Here is a 13,917-nt window from a genome sequence, read left to right on the forward strand (position 1 = left end):
AATCCAAGCTCCGGGAGGTGTTTATTAGCAGGGTATGAACTCAACGGTGAAATTCATGACTGCGACTTCTTGTAAGTCACACGGGGCACTGATACATGTGGTTTGCGTGGCACTGACAGGCAGAAGAAGAAACACCCACGTAGGCGGTCAGGGGCTCAGCCGTGACCCAAGTTCAGAGTGCGCCTCAGCAGGGGGCAATGAGCACCCAAGCGCTGGCGCAGCTAAGCCTTTCCTGGGGCTCTCCCGAAGCTACAAATCCCCAAAAGCGGCTCCAAAAAAAGGAACACGCTGCCGAAAGCGGCACTCCAAGACACCACCCCCGTCCCCCGCTCCCGCCGCAGCCGCTGAGGGAGGTTTTGCGAGACAGCGCCATTTATAGCCGCGGCCGAAGAGAGTGACAGGCAGCCCAGCCAATGAGTGGCGCCACCCGCGGCGGCGCCCATTGGCTGCCCGCGGTGCCGGCGGGCGGGTGGGGCGGGGCTCCGCGCTCCATGGCGCTCGGGGCGGGGGGCGGTCGCCGGGGTTGGGCGCGCTGCTGACGCGAGGGGCGGGCGGGCGAGGGGAGCGAGAGCCCCGGCGGAGCCCGCACAGCCCCCGCGGCTCCGCCGTGCCGGAGCGCCGCGCACAGGTGAGGACGGCAGCGGCGGTCAGCGCGTCCCGCCGCTCCTGCGCGCCCCTGCAGACCGCCGGCTCGGCTCGGCTCGGGGGGGGGTCCGGTGACGGGCGGCTCTCCTCAGCCTCCGGAGCGGCAGAACGGCGCTTCCCCTCCCTGCGGGTCTCTGCGGTGTTGCCGAGAGAGGCTGGGGGCCGTCCTGCTCCGCCATCCGCCGCCCGCGTCCCCCTGCGCTCCCGTGCACCTGCGTGGCGGTGCGGGGCGCGCCGGCCGCTCCTCGGCGGGACTTGCTGCCGCCCTCTCCCTTCGGCCGCTGCCCGGGGCTGCTGCGGGGCAGAGCGGCGCTGCGCCTCTCCCTCTCTCTGAGGTGCCTGGGGGATACCCCGCTCCCACCCTTCCTCCTCCTCCTCCTCCTCGCCGCGCGTTGGGATCGCAGGGGCGTGCGGCGGAGTTTGCAGTTTCCTGTGTCTGTTCCTTCCCCCGCAGCCTGGCCGCGGTGCCCCGGGCGCCGCGCAGCTCCCGGACCGGCGCTGTCCCTCCGCCTCCCCCGGCCCCGCCGGCTCTCGCCCTCTGCCGCCCGGCAGGGCTGCGGCTCCCGCTGCCCGTCACCCCCCCGAGCTCTCGCGTCCCCGGCGAGATCGCTGTGGCCGAGGCGGGGGGACGCCGGGGAAGGTCCTGACTAACTCGGGACGGTGTCCGCGGGGGCAGCCGATCCCTGTTCCCGGGTTTGGGGGCTGCGGGACGCCGGGGCGGCGGGTGGCGGCGGCCGCGGGCTGTGCGGGAGCGCCTCGGGGAAATACGGCGGAAAAGCCCCTGTTTAGCAGTTCCCCGCCGCCTTCGCCTTTTAGCTGCTGTTTCCTCACGGGCCGCTCTATCGTGCCTTCAGGAGCAGCCTTTTCAGTGCAGCAGTGGTGCCGCGGTGGGTGATTTCGCACCCTCCTGGCAGGATGGGTTCTGGCTCATCCTCTGGGAAGTCTGGCACGCTTCGTGCTGTGATCCCGCACCGCCCAGCCCTTCAGCAGCTCTGTGAGGAGCCTTTGCAGGCGCACTGGAGTGTATCAGTTTTTATGGTTTGCTGTTGGGAATATGCTTTGTGTGTATTTCGGGAATGTCTGGATACAAGCAGGAACTTCTTGGTTTATTTAAAACGTGGTTCAGTAGAGTTTGGCTCAGCTCGGAGAGGTGCCGGCACCTTCAGCACCCATGGCCTTCAGCACCCAGCCAGGTCGTTGCCTTTGGTCTGCAGTGGGAATGGTTCAGGTCATAATTGTGTTGGCAAATTTCATAGGCTTCATCTGTCTAGTTATACCCTATCACTCTGTCGTCTCAAACTGGATTACTCCTCAGTTAAATTTGTTTAGATTGTGCTGTAAATTATTGAACAAACCAAAAGTGACCACCTGGGACTTAAATAATTTATGTGCGACTACGCATGTGTTTCTGCTGGTTTGGTTATATACATTTTTAAAAGCTGGAACGTGTCTGGTTTATGCATGGCCTTGATGTATGCAGTTTGATACAGCGAAATGCTTGAATAATCGTCTAAGTATTGCTGAGCTGTGGCTGAGCTGCTGGTGCCTGTGCAAAGAGGAGTGGTTACAACACCCAAAGAGAAGGATGAAAGCAGAACCAGCCAGCTTAAACTCATGATAATTATTGATTTGACACAATGTTGTGCATACTGACTGCTGGCTGAATCAGGTTGCCACTGTTCCTTTTGTGGTTTTGTTTTCTGAATTTTTTCTGACTCTCTTTCTGAGGATTCAGATAGCACAATGGAGGCCCTGGTCACAACATCTTGATATTGTTGCAGCAAATGTAAAAATTTGCCTGCATTTTCTGGAAAGGCAGACGGTTCACTTTCCTTGTGTTATGGGAGAATATTTCTACTCACTCGATTGCCCCCTCTTGTTTGCATGTTGGACCAGTTACCCTCACTGGGATAATCTCTCTAGCTTGCAGCCTGGTCCTTTGTGCACATCTGAGCTGCTCCAGAGAGATCTAATTGATGCTAAAATAGTGGGGAAACTAGATAACAGTTTAAGCATCCTTGCTTCAGAGACATGTCAGCTGAGTTAAACTGTTCAGCTCGGTATCCTTGTTGCTTATTCTGGTAGTTGGAAATCACATGAACTTCCTAAATTCACATAGTCAGGATTTATAGAACTTTGGAGCTTGGGATCTTTGCTGTCCTTGCTATCAAAGTTCATCAAGACTTTTATCTTCTCACCTAATTATTATTGCCGATACTCCTGGCTTTTATTATGTTCATCTCCCATTCAGAGTGCTGGTACTGATATTTCCTGGCATTCTGTGTTCTCTGTGTTAGCTCTCTATAGGTGTCAGTTGTCTTTATCTCTCATTGTGTTGCACTTGGGTTTCTCATAAGACGTTTTGCAGTTCTTTCTATTCCAGTTCATTATTTTGTTTCTCACTGAATTTTACCATTCACTGTGTCTGCTTCCCATGTACTTGCATTTGTTCCCTTTCTCATAAGTACTGTGGGCTTTTCTGAGTTAATGTTTAAAGCCACAAGTGTATCTATGCATGAAGTTCCTCAAATAAAGCATGTTACTGGCATAATAGCTGAGGTAACTCTGGTCCAAAGGTAAACACTTTCTGGAACCTGGATGTTGTGACTGAGATGTGAACACAAGAGCGTGTTGTTCTGCGACTTTAGTGTATGCTTCCACTTTTTTGTTAACAATGCTTGTTGGTTCTGCCTTGTTTTGTAGGCCCTTTGGTAAAGGTAATATGTGCTGTGATATGAGCTTGGGAAGGATAGTTCAAATTTGACTGGAATCTCTTGGTACTGTAATGATAAAAAGTATTTTTCCCCTGTTGTTCTGAATGCAGCAAGGCAAGAAGGTGACAGAGACAGCTTCCAAAGAAAATGCAGAGCAAGTTATTTATTGCCAAGTAACATACTTGTATCAGATATAGTTTATAGTGGGGGAAAAAACTTGGCAGTGCCTTGAAAGAATGTTGACTGCTAATGTTTGACTACTGTAAAGATGATTTAATATTTTGAAAGCCTCTCCCCTCTCTTTTGAAGTTGGTTTATTTATTGCCCTATATTCTCTTTGTCTTGCTTAGGACAGTGTGATTAGACGCTGGCTGTGTTTGGCCTGTTGATGGTTTTCTAATACCAGCATATGGAATGGAGCCTTCCTGAGGGATAAAACTGAACTGTAGGTAACTCAGATTGTATCTTTATGCCTGTGTGATAGGGATAGAGGAATGATATGGTCATACCATGGCTTTTTGAGGGCTTCTGGGTTGATGCCAGTTGGTATGGATTGAGCAGTCTTTGCATGTGGGACTGTAGTCTATGCTTTAGCTGCAGCTGAGATAAGAAAAGAATGGTTGTGGATGGATCAAATCCTCTTGCACCAAGCAAAGATGAGCCGTGTAGGTTTGTACACAGTGTTCAAAGCTCTGGTCTCTCAACTTGCTGGAGGCGGTTCTGCTCCTGCAGTTACATGACCTCACTGATTTCAGAGGGGTTTTGTTGAAGTGAGGTCTTAGGAGTGGGGCCTTGAGTTACTGCATCCTGAAAGCAGCTTTTGTATGTTTGACACCTGCCAGGTGATACATGACCTTGTCTTGAAAATAAAATTGTAATGTTGGTGATGTGTGTGTTTGTCCTTCAGTGACCAAATTCCTACGCTTGCCCAGATGCAGTCTTAGAAAAGGCACACGTTAATCTGACAACTTCTATTCTCTGAGCCAAGACTGGGGCAGTGAGAGAGGGAGGTGCACGTAAGACACAGCAATGAAGGTGTAGTGTATTTTGGTTCTTGGGGGACTCTTCTAAGTATTTTTTGGCATAATCTGTTAAAATTTTGTTTCCTTTAAACAGGACTAGAAGAATAAAGAGAAGTTGGATTGATGAGAACCATAAGAAAGCATACAACAGTTTGGAATGGATTGATTTATGATACATCTGATACGTGAGGGCTACGTTTTGTGTCACTGTTGTCCAGCTGCTGCTGGAGTACTTCAGCTGACTTCATTGCAGCAAGCCCAGCAGACAGGTCCTCATCACTAACAGAACATAAGCAAGTGTCATGCTGAAATGAGATGAGGCTCCGAAATGGAACTGTGGCCACCGTGTTAGTTTTCATCACTACTTTCCTCAGTTTGTCTTGGTATACTGCATGGCAGAATGGGAAAGGTAAGGGAAAAGCTCCAAAACCTATTCACCTTCATGTGGCTGCATTTCTGTGAGCTGCTGCTGCTGTGGGTTAGCAATCTATAAATTGCTTGGCTAGCTCTGCTACAGAAGGTACTGCCTTGGTGAGAAATAAACACTTGCTAATAAGTTCAGGAAAATTAACTTTGAGTAGTTCTCATGTAAAAAGGAAAAAAAAAGATACCTGAACAAAAACAAGTGCTGGTCTTGGAGGAATGGGTTGGTCAAGGCTGAGGAGTTGTGGTTTGATTTTTTTGTTGTTGTTGTTTCCTGGTATATGGTTGTTGGAGAAACATATGTTTGTTTTTGATTAGTGGTTTATTTATTTTTTTTTCACGTGTAACATATGGCCAATGGACCCAACTAGAGAATGTTATTTTTGGTGCTGCTTTGTCTTCCCTGGTGATTTACTGATGGCAATGGCAAACTGCCAATCAACGCTGTTGAAAGACTTTTCTTGCTGTCTTTGAAAAAAAATTAAAATACTTTTTGTAAAAGTACCATGTAAGAAGTGAAATAAAATCATCAAGTCGACTAGGTAGTAAGAAATCTATAAAAATAACATGAGAAATTTTTATAAAATACTTTAGTTACTGTTTTGTGTAGTTGATAGTAGACTTTTACCTATTTGTATATCTTTGATCTTACTGAACTCCCTGTGAACCTTGAAAAACTCAGTTTTTATGAGGGTTGGGATTGTTTATGAAAGTACGATGATTTGGTTTTGTCCTTCAGTAAAGCAAATAAACCTGTTTAGCAATATTTTCTAGAAGAAGAAAGGATTGGGTTTTTTTATTTTATAAACATCTGATCTCTTGAAAAATAGCGGACTGTGTCCTTCAAAGATCAAGTAATTTTAAAACCAATTTTGTCTTCAATGTTGTTCTGATTGTTCTCCAGAAAATATTATTTTCACTTGTGCCTCCTGTCCAATTAAAGGAAGCTGAGGTTTCCCAGGAATACTGTCTGTTCTAGCATGGCTAACTTATTGCTCTTATTTGAGTATAAAAGAAGCAGATGAGTTCTGTGGCATGCTGATTTTTTTTTTCCATTGGGCACTTGTGCAAGAAGCAGATGCTTTGTGGTGTGATGTCTGCTGTAGCAGTTGGTTGGTAGGCTACCCTTCTGAATGCAAGCAGCAGGAAAAATGTCAGGTTCTCAAGGTTATGATAATATATAGATTTTTTAATTAGACAACAAAAGCATAGATGTGCCCAAGACAAGAAAAGTGTGTCTGAATAGTACTTCCTTAATTTTGGCTAATAACAAATTTGGTAGTTATATTTTTACTAATTTCTTGCTTAAAAACCTTGTAAGAATTTTGCTTTCACTTCAGCAAGGACATGTATCTATGAAATTCTTCCAAATTCTTTTTCTTTCTTACCTGATATATGACTTATAAGTCTTGTTCTCTTTTGTCAAAGCATGACACAAAGAAAAGTCTCTGCTAAATTAACAAAACCCTGCTATTTGGAGAGTATATGATATATGGCAATTGCAACAGTTTAAGCTTTTGTTAGTTAGAGTGCTCTATTTTTTTATACTTTTTTTCCCCATCTGAATGCTTAGAATCAATACTTTCTTAAAGTGGTATTCTGGATTTATCTTCTTCAAGATCTTGCTGTTGAGCATTAAGATGATAATTTGTGAAATAAAAATCAGTGTAACAAGACATCAGTAATGTGTTAATTAATCAAATCACAGTTATAAAACTAAAGTCTAAATAATATTGTTCAAGAGACATTTGTACCTAGAATATTGTTTTTTAAATTTTTCACAGGTTATTCAAAATCAGAATAGATTTGAATTAATTCAGTATGACATTTTCAATCAATGCACAATGGAAAGGTTTCAGATGATAAATATTTGCTAAAGTGTTTTTTTCAGTTCAATGTAATTTTATAGCCTTCTGGGGTAGTATTTTAATTCATTAATAACATTTTCATTACAAACTTTTGAGTGACTAAGTTAGAAGCAAACATAGGTTGCTCTTCCCATTCACTGAAAGGCTGTGGGGTGTCACACTCTTCTATCATCACATTTTGTTTTTCATTCCATTTAGATTCCTGTAGGTATTTGTCAATCTTTGGATGGCAAATTAAATTTCCAGTTAGAAAGAAAATGCTATTTTGCACTTTCTTAAAGAATAAGCAACTCTCCTCAAATTGCCCAATGATAACTAAAACAAATTCTGCTCTTTAAGGCAGAAGCATAGTCCTTTTTTTTTTTTTTTAACTACTCTAATCAGTTTTCAAGTGATTAATTTTAATTTAGAAACTAAGATCTTGGATAATTGTCACATAAAACGCAGCATCATTTGTAGAATACCAATCAGACTGAGATGATATGATATTTTTTATACCTTCCTCTAGTAAATATATGTAGTCTTAGTCTATGCAGGATAGGATTTAGACACTTCTGAGTGATACAGACTTTTGTACTACCTTAAAGCACAAAAGTTTGTCTCAGCTGAACAGTGCTTTGCAAACTTTAAGATACGCTGAGAAGTTGTCAGGAGCTGAAGAAAGTACTCTGTTTGAAGTGCCATTCCTGCAAAGACCATGGCTGTATCTTACCCAGAGGTTTGACTATGTGAATAATATTTCTCAAGGCATATATTGCTATTTGCATGAAATGACAAATTGTATGCTTTTTCTTTTAAAATAACTGTGTTTGAAGAAGATTGACTGAAATATCTTTGGTTATTGGAGAGAGTCTTCAAAGTTAGTCCAAGATCTTTGTTGCTTTCTGGACTTCATGCAATGTGTAGAAGCACTGGTGTTGTAAGGAAGCATTACAAGCCCTGAGTGCACCTGGGAAAGACCTCTCCTGAGAGATTCTTGCAAGTCAGTTGAAAGACCACTTTTCAAGGTTTAAAATGACCTATGGTTAGCATAAACAAAGTACATGTTGGAAATGGAATCTTAAAAAATGCTGATTATGTACAGAAGAAACACTTTTAAAGAATCTACAGTCGCTTCACATTCACAGTTAGTTCAGTGTAAGATATCCTTGAGTTCCTCCTCAAACCAAGCTCTTATGCAAGGAATAACTTTGTGCTTAATGTCATCTCTTCTGACTGAATCATGTTTTCTGGTACTCCTGACCTGCTCAGGGTCACTGGTCTTCACCATCTCATTTGTGAGCACTAGAAATGTGGTAGGTTTTTTACCCTAAATGCATTGCTCTTAACCAGTACAGAACAGTACTGCATACCTATTAGACCAGTTACAAAATTCACATCAAAGCAGTTGTATGCTCTGTAAAGTGTGTCGTCTTGATGCTTTGTTCTTTAATGTGACTGTTAGTCTGAGTACATAATGTTCCAGGAAGAGTCCTATGCTTCATAATGCTAAAGAACCTCCCCTTCTTGGATCAACAAACTTCCTGATGGCTGTGGAAATTTGGAAGGAAGGTAAATAACTTTAGTGAATGAGTGCAGGCATGGTAGGATGGAATTCAAGTATTTTTTGGTTTCAAGTATGTGACTTTTATTCTCGGTCAAAGACAGTTGTTGACAGTGTCTTGCATCACTTCTAGGAGATGTTTGGCTACTTGAAGTGTTGAGAACAGGTATTGCAATATATATTGTGAAAATCTGATGCAATTTAGCCCTTCAGAATTGGTCAAACTATGTAGTTTTCACAGCACCCTGAAACCATTAATGTATTTCATAATTCTTCTTTAATGATGACGAATTAGTTGAAGAATTTCTGGCTTTCAATTCATCCAAGGGTGTTGTCATAACTGCAGGATTTCCTTACTGCATGGGGATGGCTTATTTTGGTACACCAATACAAATTCCCATGTGAAGACCTCCAGGAGAACTTTTGAGATATTTATCAAGCATCCTGATTCACTAAACGTTCACTCATGCTTAAGTAATGATGGTTGAAGGTATTTTCTTTTAAGCATGAAGTTTTCTCTTGTTTGGAGAGAAAATGGCCTGGGCTTTATAATAAAAATGTCATCTTCTCTCTCCTCTGTCTGTTTTTACAAAATTAGAATTGCCATGCTGGTTCTCAGCCACAATAATCGTAAGCGTTCAAAAACATCTAAAATTAGCAAGGATAACAAAACCTAACTGAGACTAAAACAAAAAACCTCAGCCAGTGGTGGCTAATTTTGGAGTAAGAAGCAGGAATATTTATCCCCAGTGGAAGAAGAGTCCTACAGGAAGGACCTCAAAGAAAACAATGCAAGGAGGACAGAATCTGATCTGTCTGTCTATTTATCTATCTTCCCCCTTGGCAGTGGTTATACAATATTCTCATTAAGAAAAGATGAGAAATCTGAGAGATACATGTATTTTGCAACTATAACCCACTTTAGTTTCCACATGAATCTTAAGAGAAGCTGTTATGCAGGTAAATGCTGCTACAGCCTTCTGGCTGAGTGTTCTGATTTTCAGAGTTAGACACTCATTTCCCACTGATATGTGAGTTAAGACCAACCAACCAAAAAAGTTAAATTGACTACAAACTGGGAGGAGTGAAGGCAGGGGAAGGGAAGGGATGGGCTGGGAAAATGCTTGTAACAATTTATGCCAGTTTGGAGAAGAGGGGGTTCTTTCTTTTCTGTTAAATAGAAGGGAAGTGTTGGTTTCCTTTGGAAATTCTGTTGCAGATCTTCCAGGAGCTGAAATTAAAGGAAATAAGAGTTTCCTTTTTCATTTTAGCACCAGCACATGAATGTTGTTCTGTTTTTTATCTAAAATACATTTTAAGATTGTTTTCAATAAGAAATTTGCCTATAGCTTACTGATCCTAAAAATAGTTCAATTTTATTAAGGCTAATCAGGAATGTAGGTTTGGTTTGGTTACTGGGAGTCCTTTGCAGGTAGTGAACATCCTGTCCCAGGTGAATAGTACAGAATAGCTGAATAGCTGTTCAGGTGGGACAGTATTTACGTCTGCAGCATCTTTGGGTCTGTCTTATGACTGCTGCAGGAGAACTCCTCTGGCACCAGTAATTTTTTGAGAACTACAGTGAAAAGGATTGCTACCAAAGGGGTATTGAAGCGCTTCCTTGTCCCTTGCGTTTTCTGTAACCTGCTAGCTAGGTTAGCCCATCTGTTTATGGGATGATAAAACTTGGTTGCTACCAGAGTATTTAATGGAATCTGGCTTAGCGAACATCTTGGGGTACTGCTCTTAATTACAGCCTAGGGTTAGAGTTGGGGAAAGCCCACACTTCTGCTCAGGGTAGCTTCTTGTAATGCTTCTTCAGTCTGAGTCTTCTGTGCTTCCATGAGCTGTCCCCTCTTGCATCCAGCCAAATAAAGAATTCCTGCTTCTTAATGCTACATTAATGTTAAGGAGTTTTATTTTTACCAATTTCTGGTAACAGCTCCTCCAAAATGCTGGTTGCTGCTCACATCGAGAAACTATTGAGGCTATCATGGATGTAATTTAGCCAAGCCGGGAAGGACAGTTGCATCTGACACAGCTGCTCCTACCTTACCGTAACATTTTCAAGTGAGTAAAAGGGGCTTTGCAACGATCTGTCCTTTTTTGATGGTAGTTGATCTCTTCCTTAGTGAATCTAGATGATTAGAGGCATAGAATTCTTAGTGGATTTCAAACAGCATCATGATGGGAGGAGCAACAAAAGTAGACAAAGAGGTTGAAGTTTAAAATTGATTAGGCTAATTGGAGACTGAGTCAGGAAGTGAGGTGAATGGTGGGTTGAAGGTAGGTGAAAGTGCCCCAGTCAAAACATGGGGTACAGTAAAGAAAAAGAAAATCAAATGTGTACATGAAAAATTGGGAAGAAATTTGATGTTGGCATTATAAGTAGGAATGACAGTCATGCTACATGTGACTCATCACATTATTGTAGAAAACAATAGAAGCAGACCAAAAAAAGAGGTTTAAGGAAATACATATGAAGTGTACTGCTCCAGCAAGACATAGGAAGTCGTCTTTTTGCTCTGCTTTGTACTATGTCTGCTTCGGGATGGTGCACAGGAGAGAAAGTAGATTCATTGGATGGGGTTCAAAGAAGCAACAAGTGATCAAAGATCCAGAAAGTCTACCCTGTAAGGGAAGGGTCAGTGTCTTGACATTCCTTACCTTAAAGGAGACATGTGAGGAGAGAGTCAGGAAGATAATTTTCAAATATTTGAAAAGTTCTTGCCAAGAATTTCTTGCCAAAAAAAAGAAAAAAAAAAAAAACAACCAAAACATAATCTATTGTTTGTGACTATAGCGAATAACAGGATCTAAGGGACTGAAATTGAATGGGAGAGGAAGGTTCAATAGTGGATAGTTTTTATAAGTGTAGTTACATACTAGAGTAGATTGTTGGGGAGGGATTGGTGGTGAAGAATTTCCATGCAGGCAGTTTCAAGAATAGTTAAACCAGCAGTGACAAGTAAATGATACCATAATTGGTACCAATAGAGATTTGGGCTAACACAAAAATGGGTGAGTTATACTGATTTTTAAAGTCGATATGACACTTCCAAAATAAATCTTAGCTAGAGAAGACCTACAACTGGCAGGAATGCTCTAGCTTTGAAGTAGCGATTGTGGTGAAACTAGTGTTGAGTGGGGAACTGGGGTAGGTGACCCTCAGAAGTCACATTTCTAACCTAAATGATATTAGTTATTCTTGGCATTTGCCAGGTTTCTCTCTCCTTATGCCAAGAGTAACATGACAGTGTTTCACTACTAAATAATATTAATGTTTTCATGAGATATGTGAGAGTTGCCCTTTGTTATAATATAATTTGATTCCTTAAAATACATAAAATATTTGCTTGTATTTTAGCAGAGTCCCCTATCTGTTTATTTTAGTCTCTCACTGTTATTAACAATAATCAGACACTTCTGTAGCTAGGAGCCATGAACATACTGTATTAGAAAAACATTAAAAAAGGACTTATTTTCAGGTGATTTTTTTTTCCTTTTTCTTTCCCTCACTCTCACAGTACAGAGTAGTATCTTACTCAGTAACCTTTTTCCTGCTGTGTAATTATGACTTCTTTTGCTGCCAGGATAACAAAAAAGCTTTTTTCATTATTGATACAATCTTTAAGACTAGAATTGTGAAAGTTGCTTCTTTTTAAGATGAGATGCTAGTAAGTCTATAATTTTGTTTATAATGCACTATGTTTTGCTTTCCTGAGCATGGCAGAAAGTGAATAGAAAGCAGTTTCCTTGCTCACAGTGCAAGGCTTTATTCCAGCTAGTCTCTGCCTAAGAAGCAATTACTCTGCAGTATTTTAGAGCTGTGCTTCCAGCTGTTTTTCTGGTTGTCTCCTCAGCTTTCATGCAGCTTTCTGCCTATTCCTGTGGATGCTTCCCACAGACGTGCAACCCATCCATCTAACTGTGAACAACAGAACACCCCTTTTTTGCTTGTGACAGTATCTGATTTTACTATGTAATGCTCAAAAAAAAAAAAAAAAAAGGTAAAAGTTTTCAGTGCCTATCAAGCATCAGTTTTGCTCTAGTAGCCTGCAGATACATTGTGGTCTTACATATCAATGCCATGGACATGTACGTTTCCTCAGACAGTTCAGAGATGGGCTGAACTAAATCTTTTTCCCATTACAAATTCCTAGTGAAGTACTTATGCCAATAAATAGTCCTCACACTTTATTGCACAGCCCTTGGCGACAAACTGTAGAGGTGCTGTCAGAGAGAGATTTGAATAAACCAAATGTGATGGGATTACATTTGACTTACAAGGTTGTTGTTAATTTGCAGCAATGTGTGAGCATGATGAAGCTTTGATCCTGAGTTGCTTGCAAGAAGGACAAGTTAGAAAGAGTATGTTCTCAGAAGCAGTTTGTTCAACACAGTTGTCAAGGCACAAAGAAACAAGGAGTGTCAGCAACCTCACCCCGCTAGCATGTGTGGAAATAATAACCAGACTTCCGCAGTGACTTCAGTTTTCTGCCCAGGCTATTAGAAATTTCTGAAAGTTTCAGCTCTTAAAATAGTGGTGTTAACTTTGAGGTTGTAGCACTCCTCTAGCCAGTTATTTTTGCTAGATTAATTTCTTCTCATGTAAAAATTTTTCTTTTATGTTAAACATTTGGCTATAGATCAATCATCAAACTAATCTTTTTAGTTTGAGAAGCTGGGTTTTCTTGCTGTAGTTCCTGCCTTGTATGTATATGTTTGTGTCTGAGAGGAGGGAAAGGAATGGTTTAAAGTAATAGCATCTTTATTTACATGTACAGAAGCTCACTGAATTACTGACAGTTCTGTAGTAGAAACAAATCACGTTAAAGTGTTTGGAAGCTTTAGGTTGTCAGAAATAGTTGCTTTTGCTGTGTTCTACTGTGTTCTACTTTGCTGTGTGCTTTGTTTCCTTGCCACATTGGACTCTTAAATTAATTATACTGAGAATATTTAGCATCCTAACCCTCAAAAATCTTGGGCTCCGAATGTTCAAGAGTATATGAGCATATTAATGTGATAATTCTTGGACAAGATTTGAGACATACACATGAGTTTTCCTGGACAAGGCTTCAAATTCTTCTCAGAAATTTTGCCTGGGCAGAAATCCCTTCAGATGCAGAACCTGCAGCCTGGATGGATGGGTGCTGCTGCACAGGCATCCTCTTGCTGATGAGGTTACCGCATGACCAGAAATTCCAATTGTGTGTGCACAGTAAGTGACACCTTTGGGAAGTTTTCTAAGTGCATATTTGTCATAAGTAGTTGCTGAGCAATTACACAATAGTGCTCAAGTCCATGTGCGTTTGGGATGTCTGAGAGGGGTCAGCCACTCAGTTACTGCACAGTTGGTTGGTGTATGTGCTGTGAGTCACATTCTGGAGGATGTGTGGAGGTGCATGTGTTGTAGAGTTTGTTTGCGTGGAAGCATCAGGGTAAACATTTTTGCTTTGCACGAAGGTTGTTTGTGCTCTCTGTCGATGAGGGAGGCTCAGGAAGAAAAGAGGAGAACTTTCTGGAATTCACATGTGTACATACGTGCTGGTAGAACTGCTTTCTCAGAGGTAGAGTTGACTTCTTCAGGTCAGGGCTCATTTTCCCTTGTTCTCCTTCACATTGCTTTACTGAGAAGGTAGTTGCATAGAATGCAATTTTATATTATACAAAGACCCTGAAAAAGGGACTAATTCTTTACT

General features: G+C 42.0%; 2 protein-coding genes across 6 annotated transcripts in view; one reads left to right on the forward strand and one right to left on the reverse strand.

Moving 5' to 3' along the window:
* The window catches only part of MRPL30 (mitochondrial ribosomal protein L30), a 143,006-nt gene that overhangs the window by 117,187 nt on the left and 11,902 nt on the right, over positions 1-13,917 (reverse strand). The window lies entirely within an intron of this gene.
* The window catches only part of MGAT4A (alpha-1,3-mannosyl-glycoprotein 4-beta-N-acetylglucosaminyltransferase A), a 73,045-nt gene continuing 59,677 nt past the window's right edge, over positions 550-13,917 (forward strand). Inside the window, exons 1-3 of one of the 5 annotated variants that reach the window (XM_083885128.1) lie at positions 552-628; positions 3,710-3,808; positions 4,476-4,790. In XM_083885128.1, the coding sequence (XP_083741254.1) occupies positions 4,697-4,790 (94 nt within the window). In that variant the 5' untranslated portion in view covers positions 552-628; positions 3,710-3,808; positions 4,476-4,696. Of the gene's footprint in view, positions 629-3,214; positions 3,295-3,709; positions 3,809-4,475; positions 4,791-13,917 lie in introns of those variants that run through there. The other 4 variants (XM_083885125.1, XM_083885127.1, XM_083885126.1 and 1 more) reach the window with 4 other exon arrangements.

The sequence above is a fragment of the Zosterops lateralis genome, assembly GCF_965231275.1.
Source record: "Zosterops lateralis genome assembly, chromosome: 2".
Taxonomy (NCBI): Eukaryota; Metazoa; Chordata; class Aves; order Passeriformes; family Zosteropidae; genus Zosterops; species Zosterops lateralis.